We start from the raw sequence: 18,933 nt of genomic DNA, 5'->3' as shown, positions 1-18,933 counted from the left end.
TTGCAGAAACTTTTCATCTTGAATAAGGAACCTACTTGCATTATAAATTCAGTTTTACCTTTTTGCCTGCAAACTCTATGTATACCTAACATCTAGCAATTTGCAAGTTAATTTATTGTACCTGTCTAAACACTTTTACAAACCATGAATGTAATAAATGGTCACTTCGCCAACTAGTTCAAGTATAAGGATGAATCGCCAAATTTGGCTCCGTATGGGGTGTAAAAAATGGGTGTTTCGTAAAGGGCCTATAGTCCGTGTCGTGATGCTGGACCACTTGGCCGTTCATCCGGATAATAAGGAAATATGTTCTTCATTCGTACCATCCTCATAACCATTCTGGCACTATCACCTATCACTGCTGTCCACTGGATGTGAGTACTTCAATATTCTCCCACTCGAAAAACGTTTTTGCCGGGAAAAAAAATCTCTATCACTTTCCGAGCATATTATTTTTTGTATCATGTTATCCTTTTGAAACAATGAAATGAATGCTTTTCACGGGAAAGATATTCGAAGACAAAGAAAAAGAGTATACTTAAAATTTACCGCGAAGTTTTAGCGTCGAATGACATGCGAGTGTTTGTTACATTATATCGTAAAAAGTCTCGGATTACCTACAATATAAGGTCGGAAAATGTCTAAAACCACTGTGCTTATTATTGGATTAATATGAATTTGGAAAAAAAAAATTACGATCTTTCTTCGTGCAAAGATAAAGTTTAAAAAAATGAATGGCATATTCTCCAAATACATAAAATATTTATTTTGAAAGTACTGATATAAAGCATCTAGATAATATTTTACCTGATATCAAATTATTTAAGAAGCAGTGAAAGTAATAATTTTCATAAAATTTGTTTACTTCGTAATATATGATGAAAATGACAATTACAATAAAAGAGCCTGTGAAATACTCTGTCATTTGTTGAACAATGAAAAAATGAAATTTAGGTTCAAAGTAATTATTGTTGAAATACATAAACAAGGGATTATTAAATGCTTTGACGTATTATAATCATTAAACTGGTAAATTGAAATTTTTCCATTTTTTCTAATTTATGTCTTTGGATGAGAGTAAAACCAAATGTGACCAAAATAATTATCTTCTAAGCGAAAGCATAGATAAAATTATGATGTCGTATTGCAGATTAAAATTCTGCAATAAAATATTCATTAAGCTGCTGTTACTGAAAATGATGTTTTTTGTTTAACTTACAGAATTATCATAACGTTATAAATATTTGGAGAAATTTTTATAAAAAAAGAATTCTTATTAATTTATTCTATAAGAAATTCATGCAAATTCAACCTACCATAAGTGCATTTATTTATTTATTTGGAAGGAAAAGTAACGGGGAAATATTACATTTGGTAAACAAACTTTTAAAAAAAGGATACTTATATCCAACGAAAAATCACTTAGGTAACTTTTAAATATAAGAATAAAAAATATGCCAAATATCATTTAAAATTTTATAGAAACTGCTCATTGTGTCGATAGTGTAGTGAACATAAAATGATAAAATTTGTTTTAACAACTGAGCGACAATTGCTTTCATAATTCAATGACATATTACATTTTGCTGTATTACTTTAATTATATAGAGAAAGATGCGTAATATTACATGCATGTTCCATTGGCCTGTTAAGTTTTTTTTTTTTTTGTTATGTAAATAGTATTTTAACGAATATTAATAATATGCTGCTAATCAAGAGTAATGTAAAGTAAATTTTGTCGAATAATATATTAAAATTTATTCTTGATTACTTGCTTTAAAGAATAATTTTTAAAATTCCTCTTTTATATCCTGTAATTCTTTTATCAGTTCATACAAATTGCTCTTGAATTTGTGTTTCTGCAATGAAAAATATTGGCTCCATATTTTTTTTTTGGAAGAGGAGTGGGAGGATTTCTCATGCACAACATAAACATGAACAAGTTCTTGTAGAGAGCTCTCCAAGAAGGCACATTTCTTTGGCAGAAAAGCGTCGCGCGCTTTCTTAAAGTGAGTTAACAACTAAACATAAGCATATTTCTAGTATATATCAATTATGCTTTTAGTTTATAACATTATCAAAATATGTTTCCATCCAAAATCATTTCCTTTGATTAGTTCTTATGCATACAAAAGCTTAATTACGTGATAAAAGTTTTCATCAACTGGGTTGCCGAAATATATCAGAAAGATTCAATAAGCTATTTGTATAGTACGCTATAATGTATATATTATTAACTTATAACGTTATAAAAATGTTTCCATTCAAAATCATTTCCCTTGCTTGATTGTTATGCATGCAGAAACTTAATTGCTGTGATAAAATTTTTTATCAACTGGTTTACTGAAACATAACATAAAGATTCAATACGATGCCTGAAGAAAAATAAAATTCAGTGAACCACTTGAAAAAAGAAGATTTAATCAAATTATTTAATTATTTATAAGATAGTGAAAAGTGTTACTTGCTGCAGCAAATTGTATTTTTCAATATATTTTATCGCAGTGCTTCCATTTATAAGATATATTTTAAGCTTATGTTATAATACAATGTATTGAATGTAATTATATGTAAGGAATTTGTTTAATGCAGAGCTACATAAGTTCCTTTTTTCTTTCCCTTTCGCTCCTTTCTGAATTTAGGGAAAGAAGATATTTTGAGGCAGTTTCATCACATCTAAATTTCGAACATTTATTTAAATTATGTACATAAATTTAAACATTTTGTATGTGATGAAACATTACATATGAAATGTTGTTAGCGTAATTTTTCTGTTTCGGAGTTTCAAAAGAATTTAAAAGAAATCATTTCGGACCTAAGACTTAATGTCATTTTTTACTTTTACTTTTCTAATTCTTGGGGAGAGAGGAAGAGGGAAAAAAGGCTAATTCTAAAAAGGACTCGATTAAAAAGGAAGTTTTAGTCTTAATAGAAATCAAGCACTGTTTCTGAAAAATACTCCCAAACTAGAAAACAAAACTGATTTATAATTTTCAAGAAATGAAAATTTCTTAAACCATGTTACGGAAATTTACCAACACAAAAACAAGATTTTAAAGAATTAAGTTTAACAATTGGATTTTAAACGTAACAGTAGGTGTCGAGCAAATATAATTGCATTAAATTTTGATTTTCCATAATGTACATTTTTTTATTAAATATCACTCGCTAATCTAGAAATATGCACACTTACTTAGATTTATTTATAAAGTGTTACATTTACTTTGAAATTGTCTTACTGTTCATTTATACTAGTGAAAAAAGTACGCAAACATTAATAAAAATTTGTCAGAAGTCAAAGAAAACTGATATTATTGCTAAGTAACACAAAATATTAGGGAAAATAGAACAATTTATGGAAATCCTTAATATTTTCCATTTGTGTTTTAGTTGCTAATTTTATAAAATTTATTTCTTTTTTAAGTTTCAAGGAGGATATTACATATTAGTGATTATTGAAAAAACTTTTGTTTTAGATTTCCTGACTATGAGCCCGATGAGAACTCTGCTGGTCTAAAGTACAAATTTGAGAAACAATGCAAAAATGCAGGGATTTTGCAATTATAGTAAAAGAAAACTTAAAGAATTAATTATTTTATGAATAAATACATTTTTCTATCAGATATACCAGAAATATTGTTAGGCTAAAATTAAAGTAATTTAGATTAGGGAGCACATATAGATAGGGTTCAAAATTTTCCTGATATTTGACTAATGAAAATTCAACTTTCATTAATCTCAAACTTATTACAGCTCATTCTAAGTTAATTATTTTTAATCCCAAATTAAAGATTATCGTTATTAACTAAACATCAGTCAGAAAATGTTCGTCACTTTGATGGTAACTAAAATTCTAACTTTGTGCATTTATCTCCAACATTTTGATTTGAAGAATTTGAATTTTTCTTAAGTACGTTTATTTGTTCGTTTTCAATTGGCGAAGTCATTTGGAATCGTTCTCCTTAGAACAGATTTATAAGCGACGGATATATATATATATTAAAAGACAGAAGATTTTTTCTTTTCTAGAAATTGAACCAAAAAAACAGAAATGACGATTTTTAGCTTCTACTGAAAGTGGATTTTGTATCGGAAAATTTTATTTATACTCAAATTAAAAAAATATCGTTAAATTGTTTTTAACTGTTGTTTTGTAGCTCAAATATATATGCACATTCTTTGACTTCTAGTTGATTAATTTCTTACGTGTTCATAAAATTCAATATTATCAGACGAAAAAAAATATTGTTTTTTAAGAACTTAATGATGGCGTACATTTTAGCTTAAAAGTTCAATAAATTCTAATATAAGAAACAATATCTTTACTAATACATGATAAGACAAGCAAGTCCTCTATCTTAGTAAAAATATTTACTGTTGTTTCGATAGTTCGTAGGATTTTTGTTATTTATGTATTTTGTAAGGGAATGTATTTCGCTAAAAAGCTATGCTCTTCATTAACTTAATTTTTAATAATCATAAAGAGATTTAAATATCCTCATATTTTACAAACGGAATACTTTTCAGTACGAAGGGCGAAAAATGCGATTCTTTGCCGACAAGGAAATGGATATGCACCGCTAACAATGCTTGAACTGTGCGTGACCACACGGATATTTTCTCACGCGCTGTATGACGCATAAGTAAATAGGATATTATGTTATAAGTGCTCCATGTTTTCACATAATACTTTTAACAACGAAAAATAAAATCCGGTTTTTGGAAATTAATGTAAACAAGGTTAATGAAATAACTGTAATAATAATCGCTTAAATTAAAAGCCATTTAATTCAAAGCAGATGAACTATGTTATGCAATATTTGTATTCCTATATGTATGAATATGAAAAAAATTTTATCGCAATATGAAATTATAGAAATTTTTTCAGAAATGTTGTCATTCATCATTTATGCTTAGAAGTTATGCTTAGAATGCATTTATGTTGTAACTTATTTGTCTGTTTATGAAATTGAAAGAAATGGATTTTAACTCAGGAAAAAACTTAAATTTATTCTTTCCTCTTTCTTTTCATATTACTTAGAAATATGATAAATTAAGAAGTTCTCAAAATCAAATCCGAAATATTTATCTAAATAGCAAGATTTTTTCTGCAAAAATCTTTGTTTAGGTTTTATATAACTTTTATAATTACTCATTAATTTTTCAACTCTCGAAAAAGAAACATTCCTGAAAAAATTCAAAATATGCGCTGAAAATTTATTGATAGAAAATAAACTTAAATTTAATTCTGTTGAAAGTGGATATTTAAATAACCAAATGCGAATATCTAACTGCTTACAGAACTATCAATTTCCTATATTATTTATTTAAATTGTAGTTCTGTTTAGCACAAACTTATTTAAGGAAATAAACGAGCTGAGAGCAAAAATAGTTTTCAATTATTATATTACTGTGTGTATGTATAAAAGATGTAAGAATTTATTAAAATGATTTCAAATTTATTTTATTTCAAGATTTGCATTTATTTAATTAATACAAAAATACTGCATAATCAGCGACACTATGTATGTATTTTTAGATAGTTTTTAAAAAGACGTGTAATGCATCTAAAACAGAGTGGGATTTGGGGGTTTCTGATAATAAAATAGTTCTGTTGATTGAAAATAGATTGCATGAAAACAGATTTGAAAGAAAGCTTAATTTAATCTAAGATCTCCAATTCTTCTCAGTTTACTATCTTTCTGTCAGTTTTCTAAGACTAAATTGTTGAGATCTGACAGTTGCCATTACCAAACGATTTGAATTTTCTTTAGATTTATATCATAGACTTCTATAATTTATCTTTCTTGCTTATATTCTATTATTGATCTAATTTTTTGCTTATATTGGATAAAATTAGTTGAACAAGATCATCTTAAACATCAGAATCAGATCTATTTCAGTCACTTTTTCTTCCTGATGGCAACATAAAAATTTCTCTTTTTTACAATAACTTATTTTTTATGAAAAATTTTAAAGTGCAAAATGTTTTATGTGTGCATTTTACTTAGAAGGAGTTTTTAATCCCTACTGATTTTTTTTAAAAAGTTAAAACTTATTTTTACATAATTTATGGAATATTTTCAAAATAATTCCTAAATAAATTATTTAATTTCCAGAGAAAAATTTTTAAAAAATTAACTGAAAAATTAGGTTCTAGAAGAAAACCTGCTTTCTGATACTAAATAATAAAGAAGCTAATAAATAGGATTAAGTATTAATTTTTTCCGTTAATTTATTTATTAATTTATTTCTGTTATCTAATGTTAGTTATATTAAGCATGATAAATTGATGAAACAAAAATCTGGCTGGAGACGATCAAAGTAAATTATATTATTTTTATTAGTGTGTCGGAAAACGCCTCCCCTCGTATGACTAGATGCTTATAAATGTGTTAAAACAAGAATTTGCTATCAAATTATTAGATTAAGAAGACAATGAACAAATTTATTAAGGAAATGATCATCGCGTTTATTCAATATCTTATTCACATGTCTTAGAAGTTTGTTCGATCTACTTGATCGAACAAACTTCTAGCATATTGATACTAGATATAATATTTAAACTATCGTTATTTATTATTAATTTCTCCCTTTACAAAACTTAAAATTTATGTAGTTTAGAGCTCGTATAAAATTTAATTATTAATGAATAAAAATTTGTATAAGTTAATTATAATTAAAACATATTTTTTTACAAAGATTAAATACAGCATGTGAATCTCAAATATTTTAGGGACTTTTATTGCTTTTGTTACCCATTAGTCAATATTTCCATATCGAAATTTTTCATGCTTAGATGAAATGATACCATAAAATCTTTCTTCATGTTAAATTTATTTTCAATTTCTAAGTAAATTTTAATTCGAACATTCAAGGCAACTTCAACAAAGTCTGAACACCACGACTCTAAACAGCAAATTCTTTTTAAGTCAGGTTGGATTTTGAAGTTTAGTAATTACCTACTGACATTTGAGAAAAGTTTTAAAAATTTTATTTCATCACTTTTATTTCATATTAAAAATCAATTCAATATAAATTTACTGTTAAAGATATAAATTTACCAGAACCTCTTATAAGGTATTTCTCCAGCCTTTTTAGCATGCCTTCGTGGTGTAACTTTCAGCACACTCGGCACGTATTCGAGAGGTCCAGGTTCGAGTTCCGGCGAGGGCAGTGCACATTTTTCCTGTGTCCTGCTTCGAAATAAATTAATGTCTCTACAGTGGGGCCAGAACTAAAAAAGATGGTGAATGATGATTCTCCACCATCAGGATTTGGCTTTTGGACCCCCTAATAACCAGTCGCAATTTAAAAGGGGGAGTATATAAGATATTTCTCCCACCTCCTTAGCATGCCTTTGTGGTGTAATGGCCAGTGCGTATTCGAGAGGTACAGGTTCGAGTCCCGGCAAGGGCATTTCACATTTTTCATGTCTCCTGCTTCGAAATAACCTAATGTCTCTACAAGCTTCAGTATACTTCATGTTTCTTCTTGCTCATAACTAAACACATTGAAAGAAACCTGATAGAACTTCTAATTCGTCCAGTTAGTAGATTTTGGGTTCTGTCAAAATAGAAATATTACTTACCTCTTGAAAGAAATATTTATTGCAGTCTCATGTGTAAATAATCCAATAAAATTAATATATGGTTATATATTGAATAACTGAGGCTTGTCTGCATTTAGTGCACCAATCTTCACATGCGCCACTTTATGAAAAAATAATATCACATCTGTTTTTTTTTTTTTTTTTTTTTTTTTTTTTTTCCTCTGCCCTTTTGAACAGCTCATTTTAAATGCTAGATTATCTATTGCCTGAGGTATTTAGAGACATTTTTTTCAGATATTTTTATCTGAAGCATAAGTTAACTTTTGCACATAATTTAGTAGAATAATTTAAGAAAAAATACGAGCACCTCAGTTTATAAGCGTGGAAACTAAAAGTTTATTATAAAGATATTTTTAGTTATCGATTTAATTTATACATTGTTTGATATTATGTTGAGTCATTTGCAATAAATATTATTACTAATAAAACATAATAATTCAATCTAGACTGGCTGAAGTTTTAAAGCTCTTGTTTAATTCTTATTCATTCGTATTAAGTAGCATCATCGTATCCTATCCATTCTAAAGTGCCCAGCCAAAAGTGCCCAGTCTAAAGGTGCGATAACTAAACGATATGTTTAATACCACAGAATCTTAGTGATTTTGGTCCCTGGATAGCGTCCAGTTCTTTGATAGCACGGAAGTAGGCGAATAGATGGATGAACTCAGTGAATGAGGTTCCATAGTTTTCTCCGTGTGAAACTTAAATGCTAGCATTTTTCCGATAGAAAATACTATAGAAAGCAGTCTATTCTTTTCTGCTATCTATGCAAATAATGCACACTGGTTTCAAACCAGTAATAATTCAGACGAGATTTTTCAGAATGAGTTTATTTTCCCTTCTGCTTGACTAGTCAGTTCTTGGTAAGTAGGACTGATATACCTGCTTTACTTCTGCTATAGCAGAATTTCAAAAGTTTCAATTTTAGTTAAGAAGCCAGAAATTTCATTTTCTCTTAATCTAATACGGGAGATATGAGAAGATATCTATGAAATTTGGTGGAAATGCTCAGATACTCTCTGCTGATAAGATCGCAATGTGTCTTCCACTCACCAAAACAGTGGTTAGAACCTATAGCTACTTGAGAAAATTATGTGACTAGAAGAATTTTGTGGATCGATGAATAATTGCATTCTATGTGCAAATATTAGCTGCCCAAAATTGTAAGAGTAAAATCCCAATTAGTCACTAGCATTGGCGTTAATTCTCCTTTTTGTATACATATACACATATCAAAATTTACGATATTGCACATTTTTTTTTCTACATACTAAATGAATATTCAGGCTTCGTATGTACAAAATGTAAATAGTATTGGGAATTATCGATAATATTTGTTATTTATTTCAATAAAGTGGCATCAGAACGAGACTCTTTTTTGCAGGCAAAGCGTTTACTTGCAGGTAATTACTATATGTAAGGCAAGTTTCTAAATTAAGAGTTTTCAGTATAACAGACGATGATTCTAAAAGTATCATTATCTCCGACTTTGTCAGTATCTGTTATCATTTAGAATTTTAAACTTCACGGATTTTTCGTTGAACTGATAAATGTTTTTATGTATAGATTTTTTTTCCATATAGATATTTTCAGCTATTAAAGATTCTGAAATGGAATGCTTGTATACGATACTAGGATTTAAATAATAATATGTTATTTGAAGGCAGAGGTACGACCAAGGAAAAATCACGATATAAATTTCTCTTGGAATGATTTCTACATATAGACTGCGTTAGTAACGTCGTTTTACATTTTAAAACTGAGTTTTACTATTCGTTATTAAACAGACGCTCCAGGTTTTTAGTCAATGGCTTTAACTCTATTATATACTTCAATAGATCCAAAATGAATTATAACTTTCCGCTGCAAGCGTACTCGTAGTATCTAAAATAAAATTCCAGATTGCAAGACTGGTTGAACAAAGTCTTCTTCTAACCTCGAGTACTTTGTAGGAAAATTTTATTGCTGCATATATTTATGTTAAGAGAAATTTTTCTTGCATTTAAATCTACATTTAATATTGGGTGGCATTACAAATAAATAAGTAACAAGGAAATTTATAATAAATGTGAAATCTTGAAAATGTTTGAAAATTTTCATTTTTAAATACTTTAGTCTGAATCACGTAACATTTAGAAAGGATGATGAGCAATATATTTAAGCATTTTTCTGTTTAAATTGACATTAAAACTTTTTTTAGTTCCTTGATTCATAACTTTGAACGTCACAGCTATCAAAGAGGACATACATAAAAGTGTATAATTTTAGATGTAAAACATACTAATGCAGTATACAATAAGATCATGAAGTACGATGACTTGGTAAGCTCTGTTTATTTTGGCATAAATGCATAAATATGTGGCCTTTACTGTGAGAAAGATGCTATTTTACATCTACCGCCCAGTGTCGTATGATTTAATCATTTTTTATTTCATTTTATTTTCCTTTTTTTAGAGTGTCTATTTGGTCATTATTTTCTTTTGGTTACAGAAATAAGCTAAACACTGTAAGCATAATTTATACGCAAGCTCGAAATATTCTGCCTGTTTAAAATCACCACATCCAAAGCAAAACTAATGGAAATTAGCTTTACATTAACTACATTAACGTACATTCTTAGTGCTTTTTACTTCCTTGTACGATGCAAAAAAGAAGTATTGTAATCGCGAAAAGTTTCAGGCAGCATATTTCAACGAAAATATCCTTTTTGACCGCTATCGAATGCAATTTAACAATGATTTTGCGTTATATCTGTACGTAAGGACAGAATAAAAGACTCGTTTCCTCCAAAAAAATTATAAAACTACTTTAAAATCAATTCTGAAGAGAATTTTTCGTGGCGTTTGTACGAACGTACGTACGTATCTTGCATAACTCAAAAACGAGTAGCCTCAGAACGTTGAAATTTTGTATATAGGACTGCTATAACATGTAGATGTGCACCTCGTATTTTGGTTGCAATCGGCCGCACCAAACGTATATAAATATATTTATATATATATCCACTCTGTTACCCGGCTCAGTGATCTCAGTTTCTTTACTCTTATATGTTTGTAAATTGTACATTTTTTGCTTTAAAAATGATTGAATTATGTTGTTTTTATCTTCCGGTTAAGGTTTTTATGCCTTTAGTAAATCTGTATGCAATATTTTTAGAATTATCAACAATTTTAAAGTTGTTTAAGTGCCGCTAAGCCTTTTTCTTATGGCGGCCATTAATTGTTTACATTTGATGGTGTGGTGTATTTAATTACGGCAAAGCACACTAGGGCTATCTGCCAAAGGGGAGGGATGCCTTTCGTGGAGGACTTTCTAAGGGAAACTGGCTCGTATACATTTTACACATGGGGAAAACCACGAAAAACACCCATGCAGCCAGCCCGTTCGCGGGATTCGAACCTCGGACCGAACTACCAGTGTTCAGCGACTTTACCGCTCGGCCGCTGGTGGGCTGTTTACATTTGAAACAGCAGACTAGTGGATTTGTTGCCAATCTAGAGAAACTTAGCTTCGCAACAACAAAGATAACGCCTTCATTTATTATTTCCAATTAAATCATGCTTAATCCTTTCTGGAATTTTTTCGAGGAAATAAATGTTTAAGATTTACTTCGTAATTTTTAATATAGATATTTTGAATTTTTATGTATTTTTGTCTTCTCGCGAAGTGAGAACTGAATTAATTGAATGAGAAATACTCAATCATCTGTGAAAAACTGTTTCTTTTTTCTTTTATTTGCTTAATTTCTTTTATACATCATTCTAGCTTTATTATTTATTATAGTATTTGAATAGAACATGTGGAAACGATTAGATAATTCTATTCTTTAAATGATATAAATTTTGTGCATTATGAGTTATAATATGAACGAAATATAATACTGTTAAGTGAATCTAGCGCCAGAGTGTCGCTATGGTAAATAAATACTAGAGTGAATTTTAAAGAATGCATTTATTCTATTGTGGTTTATGAGCTGTCGGCGAAGTAGATTTAATTCAGTCCAATAAGTTTAAATGAAATGCAAGAAAAAAATGCGTATAATTTAGTATTCCGTACAAGGAAGTCATGTGGTGTACACATCAGATTTTTTCTTTGTAGGGAAGAAGACGATCCTTTCCACTGTGCTCTTTGTCATTTTGTTTGAGTCGTATTATTAAATTCGTATTGTTTATTTCTGGGTAGTATTGATAAATGAATAAATGCAAAAACTCTTAACATAATTCTAAACTAAATTGTAAAAAAAGGTAAGCAGTAAGAATGTGGAATTTACTGAGACTCTAAGGAGTTTTTATTTTGTCATTGGAGGGTTTTCAGACCTCCTGTCTCAAAAGACCTTTACTTGGATGTGCTAAAATTGTTCTCAGATTTCTTAAATCCTTTACTTGCACCTAAATGTTCGTTGGCGCTATATGAATATTCTTTCACTGGGGTGAAATTGTACGAAATAATCTCTACAAGAAATTTTCAACAAATGGATGGCTCCACTTCATACTTAATTCTGCCCCCACCCCATTCTCTAGACAATAACCCTTTTGATTTCTTATTGTGCAGGGTTTATCAGAGAGAAAGAGATCTCAGATAAAAAAAAACAATGAAGAATCCAAAGCATGAATGAATTAGGCTATTTCAAAATAAGTGTTGGTGGAAACTTAAATTAAATGTGGGTTACCAGTAGGCTGAGCCTTGGACTCGAGGCTTCTCAGGTCACAGAATCATCCTATAATTCCTCATAATCCTGTTTTTCTTCGCCGAAACCAGAAAAATAAGACCTGGGGAATCCCTGAAATAAGCCCGGATTAAGACTTTTAAAGGCCTAAGCTTTTAAAAGATGTTGTTGTCCTTACATATATTTACAATTTAACGCTTATTTTCCCTGCATTTCTACTTTCTTTCTTCACCATGCATACCATGGTAAAAGCCGGCAATCGGAACCTTTTGTAGTGTTCCCTTTCCTTTGGCTCTAAGCACCTTTTTGTCGTACTCCCTTTCTTTGATACCTTAAGCATATGCTTATTTTGTTTAATGATCAATCCAGTTCTTCTCTGAAAGAACTCTGCTAATATCCAAGACTTTACTAATCAAGCCATAGATACGAGTAACAAAAGTTTCAAGTAATGAAGTTTGGTTAATGATACGATAGTTTTCTTGGTTATGCTAAAAATACCTCTAAACTTTCTTGGTTATGCTAATAAGTGTTTCCATATACCCTTTCTGCGATTAAATTTTATATCTGGCAAAGAATTCGGTACTTTTGGTTCTTATAATTTTATACAACTTTTCCTTGTTATGATAACTTCCAGGTTTCAGGCCTCGCCAGCACAGTGGAAGCATTTAACTCACTGCTTACCAAATTAACTGGTAACTACTAGTTGCCATGTAGTCAAATCCACAGCTCTTATTCCATTGTCCTATTACATCCTAGCCCTAGAAATTTTTCAACGAAATATCATCCAACCTGCGTATAGCTAACAGCGCGGATGGAGGCCATTTGAGACGGCATCGAGTATGCTGTGCCTTTTATGATTTTATTCTTCATCATTCCTTTTTAGAAATTCATAATAAAGTATAAAAAGATATTTCTTCAAAAGTACTCATTTGGATTCTGAAAATACAAAGACGGTTTGATTTATAAGTCAAGCGGAAGGCTAAAATAACTTCTTTAAAGATTTAATTTTTAGCCAGAAATTTGCTTGATTTTAAATTATTACCTTTTTAAATTTTACAAACGAGTTGCTGCAAAATACTCAGTCACAATTTTGTTGATAACAAAAGGTTCATAAAAGTTGGTGTCACGGTAGCAGAATCCTTATCTTTTTCATTAGCTATTGATGTATAATTTCCCATACAATATAAAATACTGTGCTTGTTGTATATGGAATGTGAATATGTCCCAGTTTATGTAAAACATTTATAGTTCTATTGTCTGAGAGACATATCTGTAGCATGCTCTGTCAATTTCTGAGGTACTGGTGGTACTAACTGGAGTTTGCGAAGAATACGATTAAAACTGAAAAGCAAACTTAACACTTTTGCTAATAGAATATGCAGATGTATGAATCGAAAATACGCCCTCACTTTAAAAAATACTTTTAGCATTTTCAATGCATGTGTGCTAGAATTCAAAGTGTCGATTCCGGAAGATAAGTTTTCCTCTGATTATTGCACCTTTCTCCTCCAATGAATGGCCTCCAATTATCTCCCTTCACAATATTCAAAAATTGGATAACTTGCTTATTATTTTTAAGTCTGTTTTTAAGTAGGCAAATATTTTAACTGCTTTTCTGTCGTCATGTTCCCAGCAGACTAATGGACTGAAGGACATATCATATACCTATAATATAACCATATATTACTTTGAAGAGACTATTAGCTTATTTTGAAGCCGGAAGATGTGAAAAATGAACAACGCCTTCGCCAGGAATCGAACCACGGACCTCTGGAATACGCGCCCAGCGTGCTAACCACTACACTACGAAGGCTTGATAAGAAGGCGGGAAAAATACTTTATAACGTGACCGACATTTTATTGGTATATTAAGATTACTTATTAATTTTCCATTTTAATGGGCTGTTCATGGATAATCTGATAAACCTGAGTTTCTACGATCTACCGAGACAACGCGAGAGTAGTATTGTTTAGATATACTGTCTCTGAAGATTTATAGCTATGTTAACTTTTATTTACTTTATAATACTTAAAAATCTTTGTAAATATTTTATTCATTAATTTTTTCTCAAATCAGCTTGAGTGGAAAGAACTTATATTCAAAATACCTGTGATCAAATTGCCTATGCAAAAGACTGAAGCTTTTTATCGGTGATAGTCTGATCCGAATTCTTTAATTATATTACGACTAATGGTAATATTAGAACTAAGTAAGAGATAACCGGGCCCTACTCACGGTTAAATGTTTGTCAGTTTCTGCTGTATATGTTGTTCAGCACAAAGGTCTATTCTGGGTATCTTAACATTCATATTTTAAACGGCAATACAAATTTATGAAATTTATTTTTTAATCATAATCTTTTTATCTGCTGTTGGCAACATATTTAAAATCATAGAATTACATTATTTTAGAGAGGAAAGAAAACAGATAATCAAAAATGAAAAATAACTAAATTGCACAACCGAAACAAATTTAATTGGATAAGGTAGCAATTTAAAATTAGGTAAAGAACAACATTAGACTGGCATAGACCTCGCTTTTTTGCTTGATTTTAGATTTTACATTGGTTCATTTCTATTGCCATAAATTATTAATATTGTTGCAGAAATGATTAAGGAAAATTGGAATCAATAAATTACTGGAGTCAGAAATTTATGATAGAAAAACTGTTTGTAATATTTTTATGCTCCATTCCTTTATTTGTTCCTATAGATTGAAAGAAATTTAATGCGCACGAAGATTACCAATTTAATTTAGTCCACAGAAAAGGAAATCAGAATCTGAATGATCTTGCATTTATGTTTCGTGAATGGAACCTGAATTTTAAATATAATACTTATTAATTTGAATAAAATATTTAAAAACATTGCATTCATGGCCTTCAAGATCAAATGATTAATGATATTGGGAAAAAAATTAAAATATGATTTCGATCTTTTTTATCAGCAATAAAAATATATTTTCGGTTTACAGTTGATATTGTATAAATACTTAATGCAATAATTATAATTATTTAGGAATTTATATAAATTAACGAGCAAGGACACAATTACCATTCTTTCCTCCGTCTACTTTCCTTGGTTATTACCACTTTCATTAATCTTCAGATGCATGATAAGAACTTTCCAGCCGTATAAAAGTTTCAGATATTGAGCTTAGATTGTTGCATTACGAGTATACTGATTTCATTTTGCGTTTAGCAAAAATAAAACGCAATTAATTTTAGTTTGACACTGATTAACAATTCTTTCTTTTATTCTTTCGCAAATTTTTAAAACTTATCTTCTTCTCCATAGAATGTAATTTTGTTACTAAGTTACTGACATTAGAAAAATTCATGTTTTACTGTCTTCTATTTCTTCTTCTACTTTTCTTTTCGCGCCATTTGAATGTTATGTTTTCAGATCGTCATTCATTCGTAAAATTGCGCATATTGCCTGGCATTTGCATTTCACACAATTAATTAATTAATTAATGATTCTTAATTTATGTTCTCGAATTAAAATAATATATTGTTGATGACATACTAGACAATTAAAAAATAATGTGCATGTAGCTTAAAAATATTACAACAGTTTCTAAGTTATCTATCAACTGACCCTAATATGAGACCTTGTTTTCCCCCCCCCTTAAAATACACTTTTGAAATCCGTATTTGTTTTATATAGTCCAAAAAATATTTAAAAATTATATTAAGATAGAATTATTCAATTTATACAAAGCACATTGGTTCTATCTACCTAAACTTGCATCTCAGATTTGACAGAACACATCCCGGGAGACAAAATTCAGAAGTCTCGTCCTGATCTTTCTCATCATCTCTTGAGAATCATATGCTTTCTTCTGACAATTCCTCCTTAACTTTTGAAATAAAAGAAAAATTTCATTTAATCTTTCCTCAATATAGTATTTTTATGATCATATAATTAATTACCTTTCAATAACACTTAGGCTGGTTTTCGTCCTAAAAATGTTAAACAAGCCTAAATGTCTCTTCAGAAAGTTTGGAATTAGCGAAGAAATACAGGGTAATCTCATGGGCAAAATTTAAGGGGTGACAAAGATGCGTATTAGAAATGCCTTCAGGAGTAAAGGTGCATTGATCCGTGAATATCAAGTGTACACTATAATCAGGCTGCGCTGCTAGCTGCTGCAAAAAACTAGCGTACAAACTCGATACATAGTGCATAATCTACAGGTATAAAGGCTTGTACTTTCTGTACATGGTAGGAGTGTAATTGTTCGTCCGGTAATACTCGTGAAACAATTGAGCGAGGCACATAAACCTCACGGAAAACCGTCTTCTCTTTGCAGAATGTCCTCTACAAACTGTGATGTCCGCACACTCCTGACAACATGCTGGTGACTAAGGATACCATTTCACACATAGGCCCTCGAACAGTTTTCGGTCTGGCACCTGTCTTATCGCAAAACTCTGCCTGTGCCGTCTTTCTGCTTCCAGAGCATTCCCATTCGCAAGACCATACATGTCCGTCTTTTCGGGCGTCGACATGCCATCTGAACTCCATTCTAGAAATGACGATATGTAAGCAAACTCGTGCTTTATGTTTTCCATTATAGCTCCGTCTAGTGGCTCACCGCTTGCTCTCCGTCCATGCATAGTATGGTGAAAATTGCTTGTTTAGATGTTTTCTATCACCCCTTAAATTTTCGCCCATGCATTTCAAAACACCCTGTAGAAACAACAGATAAGTTACTGGAAAATCAGATGGATACTTCAAGAAAAGTTGTTATTTATTTTTTTTTTTAAGATCCCCCATGCAAAACGCCTTCCACGTATCGTATTCACATAATAAGAGCCTTGTATACGAGCCTTCCTGCCTCTTTCTGTTTTCTTCTAAAGCATCTTCAAAAGTGGAAATCGTCTTTTATAAATCTATATTCGAGAAAATAACATACTAGCTACTTTCTAACATTTAGAGTTGATTTTCGTTTATAACAGAAAAAAAAACTATTCTAGAAATGAGATTTAATCAGCCTCCTTTACTTTATGTGAACTTCGGTATAGCATAATGAATACTTGTCATATATGATGATAAAATTGCTGTCTAAATTGCAGAAAATCTCTGAAGTAATCGTACTTCAAATAACAATACATTTTTTTCATAATGCCAATTTTAATCCGATATGTTATACAAACATACAGTACGTCTAAAAATATATACCATATTCATAACAAAAAAATCTGAACCCCTTTTCATATAAAGAATATTTTTTTAATTTTTATTCATTTGTTTCATTTTAAATCCAAGAAATATTTATCAAAGATGTCATTTATTTGAATAATGTAATAAAATTTAAATAATATATTAATTGTCATTAATGCTACTGACATAAACTGTCTCATTAACAGCTTTCAACGTAACGTTTGAGAGCAGTTTAAAATGAAACAGCTGATGCCAACTTTTGCCTAGAGTTAGGACTGTAGACCAGTCTATTTCTTTAACTTCTAGACAGACTAGTTAGCACTGTATAATGTATGGATATTTATGGAATATTTTTAAGAATGCTAATGTAGCTAATGTAAGCAATTTACGAAACTAAAAAAAAAAAAAAGATACATAAAATTATCGATTACAGAAATATATTAATGCCTGTAATAGTACAAGGCAATAAAAAATAAGTGTGTAAAAGTCTGATTGTAAGACTTTTAATACTGTTTGATTCTTTCACAGAGTAATCAAGTGGTAAATTTCAAAGTTTAAAGCATTTTATCTCTTTTATGATCATTTACGGAATGAAATTAGAAATACTTAACTAACTGCCCAAGAGTCTGTTACCGTGCTGAAACATATTAGGCCAGAGCATTCTAGGCGGCGATACAGGTGCAGAACATAAAATATTAGCAAAGTGGGAAGTATCAGCCGCCTTCCTTTTTTTACGATTCTTGAGCGAAATTCTTCTCTACCATTTGTTTTGAACAGATCAAAGAGGGCCGCCTGTTGCTCTTGGGTTAATGTTGACCGACGTAGGATCGGCGAATATCCTCAGGCATGTGAGAAAGTTGGTTACGAGTTCCTCATCCACTTTTCTGTGTTTGTTTGTAGTTTATTGTTCTTTTAGCGAGAACTTTGTTGCTTTGCTTGATTTTTCTCTGAATTTTTGTCACCATGGAAAATACAGGTGATATGTCGGCTTGGAGGGGTAGAGGAGTTTATGTTGTTTGCTTGAATTAAGCCAGTTCTTGTTTGCTTTCTTTAAATAAAGAGAATTAGGAATTCAGATGCAAGACTATTTCACTGTAAAGAAAGTCATTTAGACGCCGATGTTTAGTATTTTAATATTTAAATTATTCCCAGTAGGCAGTTGGTTTCTTCTATGGCCACTTAAAGAGGATATCTCATTATTTTATCTTTTATTAAAAATACAATCAGCTTTCTGCTCTCTTTTTAATATGATAGTATTCCTCTTTCTCTTTCCACTTGAAACATTATATATATCAATTCTTGCTTATAGTTTCTGTTTACCATTTTTCCCTTGCCCTGTGATTGTTTTACATGTGTATTTTTTCAGTTACACGCAGATCCTAACTAAGCATTTTCGATTTCGAGGCATTATTTCAGTGTCTCTTAGTTTGTATAAAATAAAAACAAAATAGTTTTTCTAATATTTTTTCGCTGATTGTAAGATATC

The 18,933-nt window shown here is 30.2% G+C and overlaps 1 protein-coding gene across 1 annotated transcript in view; it reads left to right on the top strand.

Annotated features, from left to right (window-relative positions):
* Positions 1–257: 257 nt before the first annotated feature.
* Positions 258–18,933, top strand: part of LOC118199821 (protein Wnt-11b-2-like) — a 130,576-nt gene continuing 111,900 nt past the window's right edge. Inside the window, exon 1 of the mRNA XM_085819202.1 lies at positions 258–374. Within this exon, the coding sequence (XP_085675328.1) occupies positions 307–374 (68 nt within the window). The 5' untranslated portion in view covers positions 258–306. The remainder of the gene's footprint in view (positions 375–18,933) is intronic.

This window comes from Stegodyphus dumicola, chromosome 6, assembly GCF_044657685.1.
Source record: "Stegodyphus dumicola isolate Sdum_Otavi_A_Nest chromosome 6, ASM4465768v1".
In the NCBI taxonomy this organism is placed as follows: domain Eukaryota; kingdom Metazoa; phylum Arthropoda; class Arachnida; order Araneae; family Eresidae; genus Stegodyphus; species Stegodyphus dumicola.
Note: the sequence above shows the minus strand (reverse complement) of the source record. Positions and strands in the feature narration are given on the sequence as shown.